Below are 21,986 nucleotides of genomic sequence, written 5' to 3' on the forward strand. Positions count from 1 at the left end.
TTAGCAAGCTCAGCTCCAATGTAATAAATAAATGTATAATAAATAAATAACCAATAAAAAGTAAAGAAACATTATATGGAACCTACTCCATTTAAGTTTTGTATTCATATTTCCTGTTCAGTTTCTTTAAAAAAATGAAATGAGAATAAAGAATATTGATTGCCTAAGTGTCAATGGGATATTAACAAGCTGAAATGTGTGCAGAGGGCTACCAATATGATAAAGGAAAGCAAGCCTTATGAGGAACAGTTGAGGGAACTGGGTATTTTTAGCCAGGTAAAGAGGAGAGGAGATAGGAATATTTACTGTGAATAATACCTTCTTGTGTCAACGTCAGTTTTGAATTGAATTATAGCATGGGTCTGTAATTATTTTGAACATTTCCCCATTTCATTTAATTACAAAATGTTTTATATAGCTTACATGCTTGATAAAATGAAAACAAATTTAGAAAAAACAGCTCTCATAGAAAATATGTGCGTGCCTTTTTTCCAAAACTGAGCACAATAACTCAAATACTGTTTGAAAGTTTAAATAAAACAAATCTTTACCTTAAATGTAAAGAAAACCAGCTATTTGTGCTAGAATATATCTTAAATATACATGCAATATTTGCTTGGTAATTGATGATAAATACTGAAGAACAATATATAGAGCTAGATTCCCCCCTGCATTTTAGTGTGTGTCAAAGTCTAGGAGTCTTGCAGTTTAATTCTTAAACCAGATTGTTCTCAAACTACAGAAGCAGGATTCCATGGCTGTAGCTGTGTATATCTCTTTCAATATTATTTGGGGCTGGGGGGGGGGCATGAGTTCTCTGAATGACTGAGGCTCGGTGAGAATCTTATTATTACAGATTTTCTACACCGAAAGCACTTGGATGTAGTTAAACTCATAAATGATTGTGGAGAATGACTGAATCTTTCAGTGTTGCGTTTAGTGAGTTTCTCAGCACTGCAAAAACTGTCTTCACCAGCTCTTGTACAAAAAAAGTGCTTTCTGTGTGAAAATTTAACACTTGTAGTGACCTCCATGAGCAGCTGCAGGGTCCTTAAAGCAGGGAATGAGGAGTGCCTCCCCCATGTTGCTGAACTCAAACCTCCCATCAGCTCCAGCCAGCCTGGCCAATAATTAAGGATGGTTGGAGCTTTAGTACCTACAACTTCTCCATCTGTGCTTTAAAGCATATTGGTTATGGTAAGTTGTTTCCTTTAAGATGGCATTGGGGCAGGGGGAACCTGCCTATTTTTCTCAGAGGCGGTGATTAGTCATCTTGCAGTAGCTCTAAACAGAAACACTGAGTTTTTGCAAGACACCTCTCGCTTATCCTTTTCATGGTACTTAAGCATCTTCTCTTTCTCCCACCTTTCTTGTACCAGCAAGACACAGATGGAGTCTGTAAACTGGAGGGAAATAAAGGCAACAGTCCTAATACCACAATAAATGAGACAAGAACAAATTCTGCTGATTTGAGTTATCATCATCATTTAATTGTGGAACAGAGGAGCTGAAACTTCTTTATTAGTTATAACTTGCTGAAAGCTGCCAAATCACACCCTCCCCTTATGCCTCATTCATGCCAAACACCTAACTGATGCCAATGGTTATTTGCCTAGAATAGAGTTTTTTCCCCTAGGCAATACGAAGGCTATAGAAAGATATGGCAGAAGTGGAATCTTAGGAACAGAAATGATGCAGGCTAAAGGATGGAGCAAGATTGTCAATGTGAGACAGACCAACCTGGCTTTGTGGCGCTTTTAACCTTTTCTGCAAAATCCAAGCTGTCCAAATTTCACACTCCTGAAAAGTACAATGCAAGGCAGGCAAGTTTAGTGTATATAAAATAGCCCCCCACCCAACCCTCCTGCTGGTGGTTCTCAGTTTCTGGCACTACACATTTTTGCATCTGCACCAGCTGCCAGCTATATAACTGTTGCTGGAAATAGCTGGTTTCCTGCATACTCAGCATTTGGCTTTTCCTATGTGAACCATTAGAACACTGGGCACTTACATGAGAGTATACAAGGGTGAAAGGTGAAAAGGGGACAACCCAAACGTGCAAGAGTTTTGACGTCACTTTATCTCACTGGAAACACCAGCTCTACCAACCAAGGAGCCATGATGGGGCTTGCTTGGCCCTGTGCTGAATTGCTTGCACCTCCTCAGATGGCTGTTCTGCTGCTTCAAGTTATAAGCCTGTCTTCTGTGCTCATTTGTGTGAGCTGCCATCATGCAGAATCACCAGCCACTAACTCAGTGCTCTTGTGTTGGTGACTTGGAGAGTGGCACAGCAGTTCTTTGGTCTAGGGCTGTATTTTGTGCGTTCTCTAGAGTTTGTTCCAGAGCTTGTTGCAACTCTTCTTCAATTTCTGCTTTTGGCTTTGCCTCTGTGGGTTCCTTGTTCCTTCCTTGGCGTGGAGTGCCTGCAAGAAAATCCACAACCATCCTATCAGCATAATACCAGTGGCCTTCTTTACTGCCTGCAAGGAGAACCTGGGCTCCTTTGGAAGGAAGGAAGGGATATAAATTAATTCAACCAACCAACCAACCAATAAACCTAAGAGTCCAGCTGGATCAGATTAAAGGCTCATCTAGTTTAGTGTTCTTTTCCCACAGTGGCCAAACTGATGCTTATGGGAAGCCCACAAATGGAACATGAAAGCAGTAATACTCTCTGATGTTCCTCAGGAACTGCCTCTACTATGGAAAGTATTGTGATTAGTACCCATTAGAACACAACACTGAAAAAGAAGTCAGATTTGGAAAATGTGAATGCAGAACATTTTATACTTAATGTAGCATCAACCATCTCTTAGATACTGCTGTCCAAAAAACAGGTGTTCATGGGGTGGGGTTGGATTATTGGCTCCTCTGTGGTAAGTGCTAGGTAATTACACCACTTGTGCCGCAATCAACAGAAGTTGAGTAATAAAGTTTGGAACCAACTTGGGAAGTTTTTATAGAAAAGTATTAAATCTGTCTATGGGAGGATAACACTGTATACTTTTGGGGGGGGGCTGTCCTTACTTGGTGAGTCAGATGGTGTCGATGTCCCGGGCTCCAACAAGGACTTGGGCTTAATCTTCCATTTCACAATTGGGGAGCGCTGCAGACAAAGAGGAAGCTTTGCATCTGTAGGGAATAAAAGTCAGGTGAACATGTTAACCAGATTGAGAAAGAGGCCTGCTGCAGTTGAGATAGATAATGAGGCTGGCAGTTCTGTAAAATGTCACTAAGTACATTCTGTGTGTAATATTTAAGGATCACTGTACACAGTGCTCCAGCAGATGCTGTTCTGTTCTAGAGTTCTTGGCAGTGATATCCCACTTCTAGCCTCATGGCAGATGGGCTAAAGTCATATGTACATAGCAGTAGTTACAAACTGGCAGATGAGCACAGCTAATGGACAATGGCCTTCGGAGTTCAATTCCTTGGCTCCAAGTACAGTGGTACCTCTGGTTACGAACTTAAGGCGTTCCAGAGGTCTGTTCTTGAGGTGAAACCGTTCTTATCCTACGGTGCACAATTTCCATTCGCATCCTGGGACAAAGTTCGCAACCAGGAGCAGCTACTTCTGGGTTAGTGGGAGTTCATAACCCGAAGTGTTTGTAACCAAAAGCATTTGTAACCAGAGGTACCACCGTAGATTTTTATTGGCATTCTTATTGCTTGTCAGTTTATGTTGTAGTAATACACTTCTGTTACAATCTTTATTCAAGAGAATCCATGAACCCCCAGTTTGGCATTTTCAGGATATGTGGCTAGTGGCAATTCCAATGGACATGTAAGCAGTGACTTGCCTGTTATTTCTTCCAATACCTGCTTATATTCAGATCTCACACAGAGGCTTGGTGGTTTCTTTGTATCACAGTTCTGACATGCATAACCTCTTGTCCAATGGTCTTTTATACTAATGAATGTTTCACTGACCTTTCTGATTGCCTTATTTATTTTCTCCCTTTTTAATATAGGGCCATTTGGGACTTTATGTCTGCACTATCTTATTGTTGACCCTTTTAATCAACATTCAGACTGTTGCAGATTACTCACACACCCGTCAGTTTATCTGTTGCCTACATGCCTTACACTTTCTTCTCCCCTATCCATATTTTTAACCCCTCTCTATTTCATTGAACTTGTAATATATGATGAGACACAAGCTGGTGATAACCAATAAGAAGGATGGCAAATTTAAGCAAGGCTGGTGGTCCAGATTTTTTTGGGGGGCGGGGGGAATTATCTTAAAAGGTAATGTTACTCTTAGCTCCATAGCTCGACTCTTTCTCTTTCAGCCATGCACATTTAACATCATAGTCTCCCATCTTGGTCCATACCCTCTTCACAAACATTTTATGAAGCAACATCATATATGATTTCTCTCTCTCTCTCTCTCTCTCTCTCTCTCTCTCTCTCTCTCTGTGTGTGTGTGTGTGTGTGTACAACTTACATTCTCCCCATCTGCTGACCAGCAACAGCCTGTCTCACTTAAGGAACACTCCAGGTCCCTGGTAATTTGATACATACCTGAGGCCCAGTGCCTATTTTAGAAAAAACTAACCCTTGCCTTCTGCTGACAGCATTTTGAGACTACTATCTAACCAGTTCCCCACACTTTGAAGTGTTGAAGACACTGTTCTACACAGTTGCCAAACCACCACAAAACCTAACACTGGTACCTTGTATATTAATTCACCTGACTTACTTTTACTTCTAAATAGGTGGCAGGGATGAAGGCCAATCTCACTGAATCAGTGCTTAGTGGAAGAAAAAGCAATATAAGTCTAAAACGTTGACAGTTGTTTCTTGTTAACAAATCCAAAATGAAATGAGACTGGGAGAAGGGGATTATCTGAAAAGCACCCCAGGGTGCATGGAAGCAGTGTTTTTGCTTCTTGCAAGAGCCACCTAGACAGTAAATTCATTCTTTAGATCATGATTTGCGCTCTGAAAGAATGCTGTGCTCTGCATGTTTACTTACGGTGCAGCTCTGCTGCACAGGCCTGGTCCCTGAGCTGTTCTTCGTGAACAGACATGGCCCTCCGGTTTGCCACAGGCTTCAGACGAGATTTGGGTTTGAGTTGATTGTCTGAAAGATAGAGGGTAGGGGTTATATGCTATTCAATCAGGGCTTGACAAATTTCAGGCGTATTCTGGGAGCAGCCACACAGAAAGTAGGTTTTGCCGTTAAGCCATATCTCCTCCAGATTTGGCCAGCCTATCACTGGCAAGCTACATGCTTTGGATTAATTAGCTACATCCCATGCAATGTTCCAAGAAATACAAGTTTGCTGAGACAGCCAGATCACACTTTCCTTCTCCCTTGTTCCAAATGAACATTATAGCAAATTGAAACAGAGAGAAAACTTGCTTCACTGTGCTCTGGCCTCTGGGATGTTGGCAGAGAAGCAAGCAGCAAGATTTTGGTGCACTAGTACCGGAATCTACTGAACATACCTCCAGCAATCACGTTTACATCAGCATATGAATTCTGTAGCTCGGCAAATGCTCGTCCTTCTCCAGCATTGCTAGTCCTCCGCATAGGAAGAGGGCCTGCTGTGCTTCTCCCAATCCTGGGCAAACTGCTGCTCCAGCTCTCTTTTGCTTTCTGCTCTCTTGGGCTGGCTGGCTCTTGTACGGCAAAAGCTCTTCTTGGCGAAGAGCTGAGTTCTGAACACTTGCCCTTGAGCTCTACATTGAGTTGCTTCCCAAGGGCTTTCCAGGATAGTCTCCCCTCACTGGATCCTCCACTGGGTTCTGTACCTGTTCTGCCAGCAGCATCAGCAGGACCTAGCCGCACGGAGGGATCTGCAATACAGCACCACATGCTATCAAGTGGACAGGCATTCACACCCACACCCCCCTCCCACTCTTACATGCTTGATCAGTTCTTCTGGGATGATTCTGCATCTCCAAATCATTTATTTATTCCCTCTTTCTACCATTATTATTACTTTTTTACATTTTCATCCTGTTCTTCCTTCACATTGCTCAGGGCAGCATACATGGCTCACCCTCTGATTTTATTCTCACAACAAGCCTTTGAGGTCGGTTATGGTGAGGTATATTGAGTAAGCTTGATGACCGTGTGGAAATTTGGACGACATTCTCCCTAATCCTAATACATTAAATGTCACTACACCACACTGGAACTCTATGGGCAAATGAATTCCTGACAAAAAACCCCAAAGATACCCCAAGGGCCATATCTTCATGCAAAACCTGGAGGAAGGTAAAGCACTTTCATTCGGAAGACTATTTTTTAAAAAAAAAAAATATTGTGATGTGGCCTACCCTATCAGTACATAAATGCATTCTGTAGAAACTGTTTCAGTTCATCTCTGAGAAATCATTGCATGAAGCAGCTGTGCTTTTGCTTAGTTTGCATAGGACAAAGGTAACTTGAGCCTAATACAGAAAGGCTATAAACTAACGATCTGTTATTCCCCAGCCCACTGTGGGGCTGGGTCAAGAGTTTGTCCCATGACCTCTGATCTGTGTTCTTTGAGACTAAGGGCCAAACTAGACATGACATTAAATGTGTCTTTGTACTTATTGTGCATGGTTGTTGTTTTTAATGCAGATAGCAGCCACTGAAAGGGTTTATCATTATTGGGAACAGGGATGGGGGAGTTTAACCCTTTCTTGCCCCTATGTGGTCCTGACAAACACTGTTATTCTGAAGCTGTTGTTTGCATTGGGAGGAAATCCCCCATTGTCCCATGCCTAGCTTTGACCCTGAGCTCTATATGCAGATTGCCATGGCAAGTGTGTGAACAGTTGAAGAGACTGATCTGCTATAGCTAAAGAGTGAAAACTACAGTATTATAAAGCACCATGGAAAAGAAACTCACCAATCTCAAAGCACACCTACCTGTGGACATGGAGTGTGTGCGTGATTTCAAGGGGCAAGGAGGAGATTCCGCTGAACTGTCCACAATATCCCCTAGAAACCAAACAACCACATTCAAGAAGCAGGCCAAAAACAAGGTGTAGAATGTGTTTGGGGGGCATGGATTACTGCTGAAGGTCAAAGGGTTATTTATCCAAAGTGCAGCTAAACTTGTAAAAACCTAGATCCTGCTGAATGCAGCTGGAGGCTTACATGATATAATCCTTCCCTGCATGTAGAAAACTAACTAGAACTCTTCTGCTTGTTTTCTACATGTATGGGATTTTTTTGTATGGAGGATAGTCTGAAGGCAGTAATGAAGCTAAGCAGGTTTAGGTCAGGTCAGTGCCAGTGCCAGGGTGAGATATAGCCTGGGAACCTCATGTATGTATTACTAAATTTTTATAATGGAAAAAGCAACATATGAATGGCATAAATTCCACCAGTGTGAAGTGATAAAGCTCATGCACAGGTTAACCACTTCATTGAGAACTAGATATCAAACACCATTGCAAGCTCATTATATGTTGCATATTATCTCAAGAGAATTAGTTCTCTGTATGACAAGAGTTGCAACCTTTTTAGCTCCATGTGCCAGATTCCTTATCCCAGGCCAAATTTCATATACGAGTGGGGTTAGTCATATGTCAAAATCCCTTGCCCATCTTTAGTTCCCAATCTTGGAGATTTAGAGTTTGGGGCAACTGGCAAAGTCCTTTAAACATTTGAGCAAGTGGGTGCCACAGGGAGGAGAAAGAAACCTGCATTAAACCTGCTCCTTTCTCCTACCCACCACCACCCTCTCAGATGTTTAAAGGGGTGGGTGGGAGAGAAGACGCAAGCCTTTAAAAATAGGAGCAGGCAGTGGAGGGTGAGGGCGAGGAGAAATGAGCTTGTACAATGCATGCTGCTTTCACGTCCTCCATCGCTGTCTGCTCTCTTGGATATTTAGAGAAGCACTCCCTTTCAGACATACCCCACACTTTTAAACTCCAATTTTGGGGGCTTAAACAGGAATGATGGCATGATTGAACTAAGCAGATTTACCCTCCGTTCATTAGCTGTTGAGTGGGAATTAAATCTTACTGCCTTGGCTACATGATCGTGTTTCCTGCTGGGAACAGTGCACCGCCAATGCAGGATTAAACCCACTCCTGCCCATCAGCAGATGGGCAGGTGGGTGTGGTTTGGGGAAAATAGCCTTGTGGGGTAAATGGGACCAAGTTTGGCCTGCAGGCCAGAGGTTCACCACCCCAGCAGTCAGGCTGTTGGCACCTCTGCCAGCAGTATATCCTGCTGGCCCAGCTTGAAATTTGGGAGTCATGCTGCATATCTCACAAATCTTCACATCATTGTGGCAGGTTTGCTCTAGTTACGCACTTAGCATGAAAATACCTTGCTCTTGCTTGCAGAAAAATACCCCATAGCTCATATTTGAGAAGATCGGAACCATTACATTATAAAATAGAATTTGAAACAGCGAGTTGATGCTAAAATAAATCATTTGTCATTATGGGTAGCATGATCTCGTGCTCTCACTCCATTAGCAAAAGTAAGACACCTATCCACACACCATAGACATAAAAGCACCACTCATATACTCTGTAAAGAATGAAACTTTACTGTCTCTTCCCACCACCTTCTTCTCTACTATCTCCCCACTTCTCTTTCCCCCTCAACCCCACATTGCTTATAACAAAAATGTCTCAAATTGACTGCAATTGATCTGTGTGAAAGACTCTACTATATGAAAATAGAGACACTGAATGTATTCTTGTTACTTATGGAAAATCTTTTAATAAAAACATTTATAAAAAAAGGAATTGAAACATCTTGGTTCCCAACATGATCTTCCTGAATCAGTGAAAATAGCATTGTTGGCTGTAGCTAGCATTCCTCAGATTTTCTAAGGTTTACAGAGAACACTTCAATGAAGAAGTTGTAACAAACAAAGCAGTGGTATTGTTGGTTTTCCTTTAACAAAGAAAACAACAAGCAATGAGTGGGTGGAAAGACGCCATGGGCATGAGTTCTCAGAAATATTTCACGTATTATTTCCCTTTCAAGTCCAGTAGATGTCATCAGTGCTCAGTGCACAGTCAGAAGGCAAGTGTTTGCAGTTTTCTCTGTGCTTCTCTTTCTAAATGGACGCATTGAAATGCTTGCTGTTAAAACTGGATAGATTTCCAGGGGTCTCTTTTGTGTGCTCCTTAATTCCACATGCCCAAGGGGGCTTTGCACCTGTGATTTTCACACAGCAACCCATTTATGAAGCTAGGGGAGTTTCAAGAGCAGGTTTTTGATGTGGTGTAGTGATAGGAGCACTAAGTGGGTACTGGTTCTTGGGAGCAGAGTACAGTATTTTGGATACCAGGGTTGAGGCATCTAGAAATTTGAAACACTTTTCTTGTCCTACAGGAAGGACAAGGTATGGACTGCTCAAGCAATGTAACATAGTGAATAGTAGGAGCAGGGGAGAAGTAGAGTCAGCTGCTACTCACCATCAGAACCAGCTTTCTTAATCTCCCCATCTTTGCTCTGCAAAAGAATGCAAAGAAAAACTCTCAGGGGAAAATCCTTTCTGGAAAACACTGTCTCTAGAGTAGCCTACATGAGAAAGGCAAGGAAAAGGAAATCCTACAACTTGGCAGGAAATGGAGAGGATCTCAGTTTGACTGAAGTAAGAATTAGGATGCTGTTGGGATAGGCCCCAGTGGATATGAGAGGGAGGGTGCCAGTAATGGTCACTTTACATGCAATTTTGTAATACTATTGTTCTCATGGGCAATGGAATATCCCACTACAATCACTTAAGTGTCCATCAGATACCAGGGATTGAACCGTATCTTGGAGATGGAATGGATTAAAAGGCAACACAATCTGGATTTTTGCCAAAAGAGAGGAACATCTATCCAGTAACTCCCACTACTGAAGAGACTCTGATGTGCATGAGCAAGCCCATTAAGCAACAAACAGTAGATCATTTGGGATGTGCATTTCTTTCCATAGAGACTACTTTTGTTGGCATTACAGACTCACGCTAATTATGCATCCTATGCAGGTTTACAAGTACATTCCACTGTGTTCAGTAGGGCTTACCCCCAGGTATGTGTGTACAGAATTGCAGCCTTAGTTATTTTTCTGTTTAAGGCAAAAATGGGCTGCAATTAAATACAGTGTTTTATTTAAAATTAAACTAATCAAAGCAGGCAAAGAAAATAATCTGCTCAGAACACATTTCATTCCCTAGCTCTCATTATACTTTTAGCTTCTCCCAAAGGAGGCTGCCTGTTCCAAGCAATTCAAAAACCACTATTACGGCTAAAAGACCCACCACCAAAAGCAGCATTGTCCTCACCTGTTTCTTTTTACCTTCAGTGGATAACACCTTAGTGACACCAATCCGATGCAGCATGACATGGACACGTTGTTCAAAGGAGCTGGGCAGCTCACCATCACTCTTCTCAAAAGGCCTCTTCTATAGGACAAAACACATGACAAACCTGGGCTGCAATGCCACTTACTACATCAGCAAAACAGACTGGGAGCTTTACCTAGCTAGCTAGGCTGTGCATCCTAGCTTGGCTGTGTTGATAAACCTTACATTTTGTGTGAACCAGGGGTGGGAGTCCTTTCTGAGGTCATTTATCTGGATACTGCCAGGACAGTCAGGCAAGCTAACTTTATACCAGCTGCCTTGCACAAGCCACCACCTGCTCTTCACACTCACCCAAACAGTCCAATAGTTAGTAACAGAGTATCCAGTCCCTTTCCCACAGCTGAAATTTCAGTAAGATCCATCTTTCCACCCTACAGCAATCACTGCTGTGATGACAAAGAACTTGTACAGCTGCTTCTTGACAGTCATCTGTCTCACTGGGTTTGAGCAGGCAGGTGAGATAAAATAGACAACATCCCCCTGTATAACATCCCCCTCACTACGAAGTAGTCAACAACTACAGGATGCTTCCCTTTCTTGACACATGAACACAACTGGAAGCATGTGTTCTCTGAAGATATCTTGACAGTTGGTCTGTGAACACCACCACAGAAAACTGCAGCTTATGCCTAGCTTTGTTAGGGATAAACCTGTTTTTTCTTCTCCCTAGCGGCACGACCAGTCATCTCTATCATAGGACTCACCATCTTCCATCTTAGGGCTAAACTGAATGTTCATGTTCTTGACTTTAAAAGACCAGATTCATCACATGAAATGTCCCATAGACACGTAATGGAACAGTCTTGCTGAAACTAAGGAGGTCTGGGTCTGGTCAGTGTATAAGAGACTGGGAATTCCATGTATGCCACCTTGAGTTCCATGGTGGAAATAAGATAAAACAAACAAACAAACAAACAAACAAACAAACAAACAAATACTGAGCCACACATGAGACAGAAAAGACTTACCTTCTCATGTCTCACACCAAGACCCTCTTCATCTTCGCCTGACAGAAGAATCAGGGACTGGGACTTCCCCTCCCTGGAGTATTTTGGCCTGGCCCTTCGAGCACTGTCTGGAGTTTGGCTTTGCTCCAGGTAACCTCTGCTCTCCAAAGCCAGCCCTCCTTCCTCAGACTTGCTTAGTGCTTTAGTTGGCTCGCTGGCTTTGCTGGGGGCCCTTAAAATGTCACTAAGCATCAGCTTCCTGCCCCTGGTTGCTGAGGGACTACCCTCGGGCTCTTTCTCTGGCCTGGAACCCCGGCTTGACTTCGGCTTCTTGAAGGCAAAGAAGTGTCCAATTTTCTTTTTCAAGGTCCGAGAACCAGATGGTGTTGTTGGCGTGGCTGCTGCCAGGCAGGATTCCAATGAGGCAGGCCTGCAACCAGACAAGAAATAATAATAGAATTACTTGAGGAGTTGCAGTCATATTGACATCTTGGAATCCTAGTGAATTTTTGTGAATAGGGCACCTTTGGTACAAATATGCCCACAATGAACTCAGTGTATTAAATGAAGGAAGAACCAGTCAGGTGCCAGCATAATTACCCACTCTGTGACAGAAAATGACAAATGCCTTGTCTGCACAGGTTGAAGATAGCAGTTCTGAATGCTCCCCAACATCAAAACAGAGAACCACAGGAAGTTAACTGCCAATACAATAGTGCCAGTGGAAGCTACTCTGCTTGGGAAAGCATTGGCTCCTTAAATAGCATTAGATAGCATTGCCACTCCATGTTAGGAAACAGCACTTGTGCTCCATTTCAGCACTGAATGTATTCATCATGCGAAACAATCCAATTCTTCATGCAAAATTTGCCCAATAGTTCTGCCTGCTGTGAAAATTGTTAACAAATCTCATTAAACTTTTATCATTGTCATAATATTTGCCTATATCATGGGCTGGCTCCCTGATTTCTACCCCATGGTGCAGAAATGCCCCACCACCTAGTTATTGTTCACGGGTAACGACTGGGCTGAGGAAAACTCTTCACTTACTGTAAATGCTCATGAATCACCTTCTTTGTGAAAAACTCATCTAGCCCTTCATCCAGCCTAGCGATGCTTCTGTCTTCATCATTCTCACGCACAGGAGGCTGCACCTAGGAGAAAGTGCCACAGTCAGAGTGACAGGCAGGAGAAATAAGAAATGGGAGTATGAAATTGAAAAATAATCCACCACCATACAGGCTCTTTTCTCTGTTCTCCTTGTTTACACTGCAGACTCAGAGGGTAGAAATCAGCTATTTTGTCTGGCCAGCTATTCAAGCAGCAAATACTGTTTGGGTCTAGAAAACTCTTAACTGAAACTTCACATCATATCACATTACACAAATATGATGAGGGCACACAAATCCTAGCACTGTTGTTAGTACTTGTACCATGTTACACAACAAATACATGCAGTGAGGATGCACTCTTTCTTGCTTGTGAGGTTCTTGCCTCCTGGATATTCTCTGATATCTTTCTTTAGGATTTGGCTCCTCTACAGAAAAGCCTGTTGCTCAGGTATTTAACACTTGGATTTACAGTCACTTTCAGCTCATAAGAAGGCATGACTCAGCCATGGCAAACTCATCAGAAAACAAAAATTTTGCTCCCTGCTTTGGGCACCGTGCTGTCTGGCTGACCTTCTAAGAAAGGCCAATTTGCAGTCTTGATCATGATTCACCTTCCAAACCTGGAAATCTTGCAACACAGCGGACAAAGTAGAGACAGATCATAATTCTTGGTAACCCCTAAACTGCCCCTCTTTCCATCATCACAGGTTACCAAGAGGCCTAGAAAGCCAAATGGGTGTGAGCATGGTGGGAAGCCACTAAACTGCCTCGCTTTCTGTGCTAGAGCAGGGTCCTTGCATCTTAGGTCCAACACTGCTCTAACTTTCTAGACCATGATTGTTGTGTACACCAGCAGTAAGGGCAAAACTTAATGCATGTTGTCAGAATGAATTTCTAGACTGAATGTAAAAAAGGAAAACAGAATTGTTTTCAAAACACGTTTAATAGAAGAACAGCTTATTGTATACTTTACATTTGGAGAAAAAAATGATGGCAAGCACCAAGCGCAGGATTCTAATCAGAGGAGAATCCAGTTTTCTTTCAGAAGAAACAGAAAAAAACAGAAAGGATGATAAGGGCTGGTGTGCCAGTAGGAGGCATGCCTCGCATGACCTTTATTAGGCAAGATGGCATTCTTTTTCTTAACCAATAATATTGAACCTCACCACCTCTTCATCCAGTTCTGATTAACAGCCTTCAATATAATTTTGTTCCAGCTATACCAGTAAATCTTGTTTTTAGACATTAGTAAAATATAGAAAAACTATATAAGAAGGATATTTTAATGCTGCCTTAGCATGACAGGTCCCAACTTTCTAGACCAGGGGTAGGCAACCTAAGGCCCAGGGGCTGGATGCGGCCCAATCGCCTTCTCAATCCGGCCCACAGATGGTCCGGGAATCAGTGTGTTTTTACATGAGTAGAATGTGTGCTTTTATTTAAAATGCATCTCTGGGTTATTTGTGGGGCATAGGAATTTGTTCACCCCCCCCCCCCGAAAAAAATATAGTTCGGCCCACCACATGGTCTGAGGGATGGTGGACGAGCCCATGGCTGAAAAAGGTTGCTGACCCCTGCTCTAGACACATTTATTATAGCATTGCAAAACTCCTGGAAATGACTGCAGCAGCAGCACAGTTAACAATGTAAGGGTTGAGTTATGTGCTGTGCACAGACTTTAACAATCAGCCTCATTAAGCTACATAGAGATTCACACAACCCATATTCACAGCAGATGGAATGGTTTCGAAATGAGGGGGCTGGACTGTGGAAGCTTTCCAGGTACTTTTCCAATTTGTTGGTAGTGCTGGGAACAGTTTTGGAAGCACAATGTAAAGCTCATGTGTTTGGTCAAGGCATGGGACCAGCAGATAGTTACTGAACAAAAGGTGGTGGATCTCTACAGTAAATAAATAAAAGTTTGTTTCAACCATAAACCATTACAAAAACAAAACAACTCATTAAAAAGCCACTTGTGGCAAAATGGACTCCATGTACATCTATATGGAAACACATAACTAATCCCCAGGACTAAATACATGAGCCCAAATTTAGAGAATGTTAGTCCCACTCAAGTCCCACTGAAATCAATAAAACAAATTAGTTGCAACTGAATTTATGCTTCATTATTATTAGAGGGACTTTCCTGTAGAAGATGGAAATAGACATAAAGAAGACAGGTCTCTAAAAGTGACCATAGTGTATGACATAGAAATCCATATATATTTTTAGTTTTGCCCAGAACAGTGCAGGCACCACCACTTTTTTATTATCTTGCCATTACTATTTCCAAACATCAAATCAGCTTTCTGTAAATTTGACCAGTGTTCTCAACCTTTCAGCAACCCTGGAAGCAACCTCTCTCTTACAGATTGGATTATGGAGCTACAAAAGAAATAATACAACATACCCTAAATGTAATCCAATCCTCACACTTTAAAACTGCAGATTATATGTGCCACAGTAGGGTTGCAGAATATGCTATTGAAACGGTATAAACTGAAATCTGAGAAGTATGAAGGCATTTTAGAAACTTGGTTAATTCTCCAGCCCATGCTTTTATTTAAGCATTTAGTGTTCTTATTTAATCATCTAGAATCAGGCCAAAGGAAGCAACTCCTATTGGACATGAAAATACAATCTACTCCCAAATTCTGCTTTAGCTTCCTTGCTGCATGAACCCTTTAGCTAAGAAGGCTCTGATTTAGAACATGGTGTATGCTCAAAAAATCAGAAAATCTTCTTCCTTACACACCTTTAGGATATAGAGTAGAATCCAAGCAGGATACGTTCATGTGAGGAAAGCAGTCTCTCCAAGACTCCACACACAATGATGGATCCAGTTAATGACAGTAACTGTTGATCCTACACTTGGTTTTGGGAATGCACCTAGCAGGAGGTCTCCCCTGGTGGCAGTACAGGAGTCTCAAGTTATCCTAGAACATTTGCCTCCTTCTTATATTCACAAGTCTGCAAGCCACACCCCCTTCAAGAGAAGCAACCCTGGAGTGTGGGACAGATTTTGAAGTTACAGATAGGTAGCCGTGTTGGTCTGCCATAGTCAAAACAAAAAAATTCCTTCCAGTAGCACCTTAAAGACCAACTAAGTTAGTTCTTGGTATGAGCTTTCGTGTGCAAGCACACTTCTTCAGATTTTGAAGTGTTCACAATAAAGGAAGTTACGGTAATTATTTCTAAGTACTGTAACATCAGGGCAAGTAATGGAAGCTACGTAGCAAGTGATAAATGAGGAGGCCTGTATATGTGCATTAATAGTAGTAGTAGTAATAATAATAATAATAATAATAATAATAATAATTTGAACAATTGTAACCAACAGAATAAAAAGCGATAAAATATCAAACATTAAAAACTTCCCTAAACAGGGAAGTACAAAGACTTGCAATTAGCACCAGCTTTTCATGGACAGTGGCCTAACCAGTGTTTGGGGGGGGGGGACATGCAGATAATAAGCCAAGGAAAGTGGGGAGTGAAAGACACAAGTAGATCACATGATACCACCACTACACAGTAGCTGAAGCCATCCTATGCTTCCCTGTGTCTACTCCTGGAAAGATAGTTACAGTGCTAGCTAAGCAACCCACAGCTTGGCACACAACACAAGACATAAGGTTGGGTTAAGCATTACAGTAATTAAACTAAAGAATAGGGAGGGTCCTAGCAATGCAGAGAGTCCCTCCTGTGTTGTTGTTATTTATGGGAATGGGTGCGATAAAACTGAAGATAAATATATCTATATCTTCAGCATGGAGATTGCATCCATCTTCCTTCTTTGAAATAGGACCCTTTAAAATTCTCTATACAGAGGTTGTTCTCTCATTATACAAAAAGAAAATAGTGGTCATGTTCCCTGATTAGGCACATCTGATCCATTGTAAACTGAAAAGCACAAGGACTTCAATACTGACTACTTCAGAATACATCAAGAGAGAACATGAAAATAGACAAACACTCCTGTTAGAAAGTAAGAGCTGTACTTCAGTGGATAATAGAATAGTAGAGCTGGAAGGGACTCCAAGGGTCATCTACTCCAACCCCTGCAATGCAGGAATCACAGCTAAAGAATGCTCGTGTGTGTGTGTGTGTGTGTGTGTGTGTGTGTGTGTACACACACATGTATAAATGCAACTGTGTGGGCCTACCTTTGCATCAGTACTGGCAGAAACACCAGGGTGCAGAACTCCAAATCATTTGGCACCCCAACATGTATCTGCAGAGGAGGCTGGGGAATTTTTTTGTGGCCCTGGGAACACATATTTTTATGGTTTTTTTAAGGGAGGAAAGCAAACACAGGCTTTGGCTGTTTTCCAAAATTTAAAGCCAATTTGAGCCTCCCTGAAATCACACAACACACTCTGGTCTACATTGAGGTTGTCTTCTGACTGGCTAGCCTAAAAGGGCTTCTTGGATTCCAAGATAGTTCATTTTAAAATTCCATTTTAATGCTGGGCTGTTTTAATCTGGCACACATTTTAGGAAATTAACATATGCAAGTGAACACTGTCTGCACTGGTGAGTTTTTGTGGCAGATTTAACAAGCTTAAGAACTATCTGAAATTGCAGGACCCCTGTTAACTATTATGCTTGGATGTTTCCAGATGGGAATTTATTGTGGAATCGGTGCTACTCATGCACCCAAATTTACACAGCATGCACACAACATCATTATAAAATACTAGTCTGTACTTTTCCTTTTTACACATTTAATCCTTACTGCTGATAAGTAAAAACAACCTGTTTCACATCAGCAGCCACTGCTGCTGCTGTGGAAGCTTGTTAGTACATTTTTGTGCTTTAGTTCGTCACATGTGTAGTGATGTTTTGGTGGGTGGTCTCTCATCACCACATCCTTTCTGACACTTGCTCCTCTCATTTGAGCACAACCTAGCCCTTTTGTTTCTAGTGGTCCAAATGATATGAGTGTTTCTACTGATTATTGCATATAGAAGGCATATCCAAAATGTAAACAACCTGGTTTGGAGGAAATGTCTCCACAAAGAACCTTGGAAACCTTAATTGCAGTACATTTGCTGGGCTTAACAAAAAAATAATACAGCAGTCTTGGGATCTCTGTATAACCCTTCAACAAAAGAAGGGGGAAATCAAGCGAAGGGCAGCCAGGGAAGAATATCTGATTATTTCAGGCCTTCTTGAAGCAATGTCAGTGACTTCTATACCAAATAGTTATGCCAGGCATAGGCAAACTCGGCCCTCCAGATGTTTTTAGACTACAACTCCCATCATCCTTAGCTAACAGGACCAGTGGTCAGGGATGATGGGAATTGTAGTCTAAAAACATCTGGAGGGCCGAGTTTGCCTATGCCTGAGTTATGCTGTTCCCCATGTCATTTAAATGGCAGGGATTCAACGGATTCAAACTAGTAAAAAAAACAGTACTGTAGTGGCGGGAATTCTGCAGTCTCTGGGCCTAATTAGGTCCACCAGGCCAAATTTGGCCACCACAACTTATTTGCTGGGCTAGGCTCACCTACCACTCATCTGATGTCATATGACATCATGCATCACACAGGTAAAGCTGCAGCTGAAAAGAAACAGTCAGGAGCCTTTGAGGGCATTATCAAAGGTACCGGTAACTGACAGGTGAGCAGAGCCACCCACCTGTCAATGTAGCCTAAAAAGGTTGGCCACTTTTGAATCTGTCCCTCTGTGCAAAAGTGGTTCCCCACTCCTGTCCAATGATCTCAAAGGCCTAAATCCAGTAGGTCACATATCCACCACACATCTCACAGTGCTTCCACTCATAGGAAATAGTCGTTTCCAGCAGTGGCTGCCCAATACATTTTTATGGGACAAATTTGCCCCGCACAACCCATAGGTGAGATGTAAGCAACTGGGGCAACCTATAGGTGTCATTCACTCTCCTGCCTGCACTCTCACTAATTAATATGCATGTATCTACATATCTGGAATGATTTGGGTTATATGGGCACACATGGAAATATAAACATGTAATGATGCAAACATGCCTGAGAGTTTTTGGTTTCTCAGAAGTAGGGATGGAGGAGAAATTTGATTCACTTTGCATTCTACCTAATTTGCACTTTCTTAAACAACATTTGACCCAAAACACAACCATCCTTCAAAATTTACACTTCTTTGAACTTTGCAGTGCAGTTCTCCAGCCAAGTAATGTGTGTAAAAATACGTATACTAGAATACAGCCTGCATTAAAATGCACATCTTAGTGAAAATAACATACAAAATGTACTATATTTCAGAAAATTAAAAACATAAAACAGCCCTGCAGGATCAGGCCATAGGTCCATCTAAACCAGCATCCTGTTCTTAGAGTGGCTAACCAAATTCCAGTGGGAAACCTGCAAGCAGCATCCAAGTGCAAGAGCACTCTCCCCACCTGCAGTTTTCAGCAACTGGTATTCAGAAGCATTGCTGCCTCCAACCACGGGGGCAGAGCCTCACCATTCTGGCTAGCAGCCATTGATAGCCTCATCCTCCATGACTTTGTCCAATCCTTTTTTCAAGCCATCCAAGTTGGTGGCCATCACTGCCTCCTATGGGAGCGAGTTCCATAGTTTAATTGTGTACGGTATTTTGATTTGGAAAAATATGTATATTAGGGAAACCTGCATACAATTGTTTATATTAAAATAAATTTATACTAAAATGAATTTTCATGAGAACTCTAAAAAATAGATATTATGAACTGATGTACAAATGTGAAGAACTGAAAAGATTAAGAAATGGAGGAAACTCAAAATATTCAGCTTCGCCCATTCATACTTAGAGGTACATGGTCCTGTTTCAAAAGACATCAAGACAAAGAACATCAGGAATGCCTATGATGGCTCAAATAAAGGGTCCATGTAGTCTAGCATTTCCAGTGCCCTTGAGAAGCCCTATAGAATTAAGTCATCCCCTGTTGCTTGCTCCCAGCATCTCAGAGTCATTAGGTATACCCAGGGCTGGCATCACTGAGCAACAGCCAAAGCCCACAACCCAGCAGGAAGACCAGTGCTAACTTCCAGAGCACTCTGCTCTCACTCCTTCTCCTTGTTGCTGTTGTCTGTTTACCTAACCCCCTCCAAGCATGCAAGCAGTAACAAGACATTGAAGTAGAGGACAGACTGCAATGGCAAGGGGTTGGACCAGATTACTTTTAAGGTCCCTTCCACCTCTCTGATTCCAACATTAGAGATTCCAACATGAGAAACAGCGGCAGCCTCCATTTGTCTTGCCCTTTTTGGGGGTGGGGGAGTGGTATGAATTTAGGCCAGAGGGAGAACACTAAGTGAATCTGAAACAGTGATAATGGCAATGGAAGAAGCCCTGAGGACTTCTTGCCCACCCCAAATCTGTTGTTAATACTGGATATGATGCCTCTAAAATATGGAGGTCCCACTGAGCTGCTAGGATGAATAATTTTTCATAGATCTATCCTCCATTAATTTGACCAAACTTTTTTAAAGACATCTGTGCTAGATGCCATTCAGCATCTCCTGGGGTCACAAATTCCATACATTAAGCTTGTGTTTTATGAAGTGTACTTTCTTTGATCAGTCCTGAAATTATGGTGCCATCTCAACTTAACTGAATGGTCCTGGGTTCAAGTCTCAGTTGTTGCTTCTAGTATTGGGAGTAAGAGACCATAGGCAATAAATAGCTAAACTCCCCCCACTCCTTCAGCATAGTCTGGGGGTGAGAGCCTGATTTAAAAGAAGTTCCTAGTCAGATGTAGGAAATGTTGTCCGCAGCACCAAGATAAGTGGTCAGGCATCTCATACATTTGTGTGAATGTACAAACACATCTTTGTTATATAACAGTAGCATTATAGAGTAGCAAAAGCTATATGCAAAAACATCTTAGCCATGCAAATCCATTGGATTGACTTAGACAAGTCACAAGTTCTCAGCTTCATGCAACCCAATGCCATCTTCAAACAATGTGGGGATTAATATTAATACCATGGGTCTGCCTTACAGGACTATTGCAAGCATGTGTAGGTTAATGTATGAGCAGCAGTTTTAGTATTCAATGAGAATATCCGGGGTGGCTAAATCAGGGAGCAGGAGGCAGGCAGGAAAGGGTCCCTTCTCTATTCTTGCAGAAAGTACTGTTATGAGAGTAGTTAAAATAGCAGAGGCTCTTTGGTGTGCTTTTTCTGAACCCATTTCTCCCATCACTTCTGGGATGGAAGAAACCTGTGGCCTTGAGGCACTGAAGTGATCATGGGAGTCAATTCATTGCAATGAAACAAGAAAGTATTGTGTATTAGTTAGCATGTCAGACCAAGACCCGAGAGACCAGGGTTTAAATCCCCACTTAGCCATAAAGCATGACACTGGGCCAATCACCAACTCTCAGTCTAACCTACCTCACAGGGTTGTTGTGAGTATAAATCATGGAGGAGAACTACATGCACTTCCTTGGGGCTCCTTGGAGGAAAGGTAAGTTATAAATGTAATAATATCATGCAGGGCCTCACTTGCCAAAGTGAACAGAGGGACCTGTAAATGCAGCAGGGCTAACTTACCACATTTTGAAGCAAGTGAAGTAATACAAATTTTAATCTAAAAAGGAAGGCCCACATTTAAGTCCAGGGTTTAATTAAATGACTGCACTACTGCCTTCACCCTCCTCCTGCAATTTCTTGTGTCCAGTTGAATAAATACTAATTATCAGACAGCGAGTTCACAATTCACTATTCATCACTGCTTGGTTCAACCCACATTTTGAACTTTTCCAAGTATGTGGTAACCATACACAAACACACTTTGGGTATGCTTCACCCTAAAAAAAAAAAGTAGTGGTGGGAAAAAGCCCTCAGCCCCAGTGCTTCAAGGCAACAAGCGATGAAGAAACATGTGTTACCTTTGCAGGGACGCCAAACTCCACTCTCCATCTTACATCTTCCGAGGCATCACTTGCATTGCTATATTCATAATCTGGATTCACATATCACTCAAAGAATGTATTTCTCTTTCTCTCTCACACACCCCTCTGTTAAACACAGATTTCTAGTTCTCTAATATATATAGCTTGGGCTGCACCACAAAGTTTTTGTTTTTTGTTTTTACTCTCAGCTGTAGTCAAAGGGTTAATTTATAATTCTATAAATGGACCATTTTCTGCTAAAAAGACATCTCATGGTACAAGCCTTCCCTTCCCTTATTCTCCTTCACCTGGGAAAACATACCAGGTCAATGCCCAAAATGTTCAAAGAGCAAAGGCCTTACTTAGCTGTTTATATATTCTAAGGATCTAGTGGCATAATCCATGCTAACAGTTCCAAAAATAATCCACATTTTTTCAGAAAGAGACAGTAGATTGTCCATGCAGCAGTATAAGTTTGTTCTTCCATAAATGTTTGAATAAACATAGCACTCAAAAGTGAGTGAGTGCATGCAGATGGTTGCCACAGAATCCAGATTGCAGTTTTTCCTAGAGTGGGCAGTGCTACAATTTCCCCTACCTTGCAAAACCCAAGAAATAAACACAAGCAGCCAAGATTTGCTTCCAGACCCCCAAATGCTGCATATATTCATATATAAACAACCTTGTCCTCTACGCAGCAGTGGCCAGTGCCCAGCTGACAAGC

At 42.0% G+C, this 21,986-nt stretch overlaps 1 protein-coding gene across 3 annotated transcripts in view; it reads right to left on the minus strand.

The window, feature by feature from the left end:
- Positions 1-31: 31 nt before the first annotated feature.
- Positions 32-21,986, minus strand: part of CARMIL2 (capping protein regulator and myosin 1 linker 2) — an 83,804-nt gene continuing 61,849 nt past the window's right edge. For all 3 annotated transcript variants that reach the window (XM_081015932.1, XM_081015934.1, XM_081015933.1), the window contains 9 exons: positions 12,326-12,429; positions 11,297-11,705; positions 10,248-10,367; positions 9,391-9,427; positions 6,872-6,943; positions 5,455-5,805; positions 4,979-5,086; positions 3,028-3,132; positions 32-2,423 (listed from right to left, as the gene is read on the minus strand). In XM_081015932.1, the coding sequence (XP_080872058.1) occupies positions 2,254-2,423; positions 3,028-3,132; positions 4,979-5,086; positions 5,455-5,805; positions 6,872-6,943; positions 9,391-9,427; positions 10,248-10,367; positions 11,297-11,705; positions 12,326-12,429 (1,476 nt within the window). In that variant the 3' untranslated portion in view covers positions 32-2,253. The remainder of the gene's footprint in view (positions 2,424-3,027; positions 3,133-4,978; positions 5,087-5,454; positions 5,806-6,871; positions 6,944-9,390; positions 9,428-10,247; positions 10,368-11,296; positions 11,706-12,325; positions 12,430-21,986) is intronic.

The sequence above is a fragment of the Podarcis pityusensis genome (assembly GCF_964106645.2).
Source record: "Podarcis pityusensis genome assembly, chromosome: 8".
In the NCBI taxonomy this organism is placed as follows: domain Eukaryota; kingdom Metazoa; phylum Chordata; class Lepidosauria; order Squamata; family Lacertidae; genus Podarcis; species Podarcis pityusensis.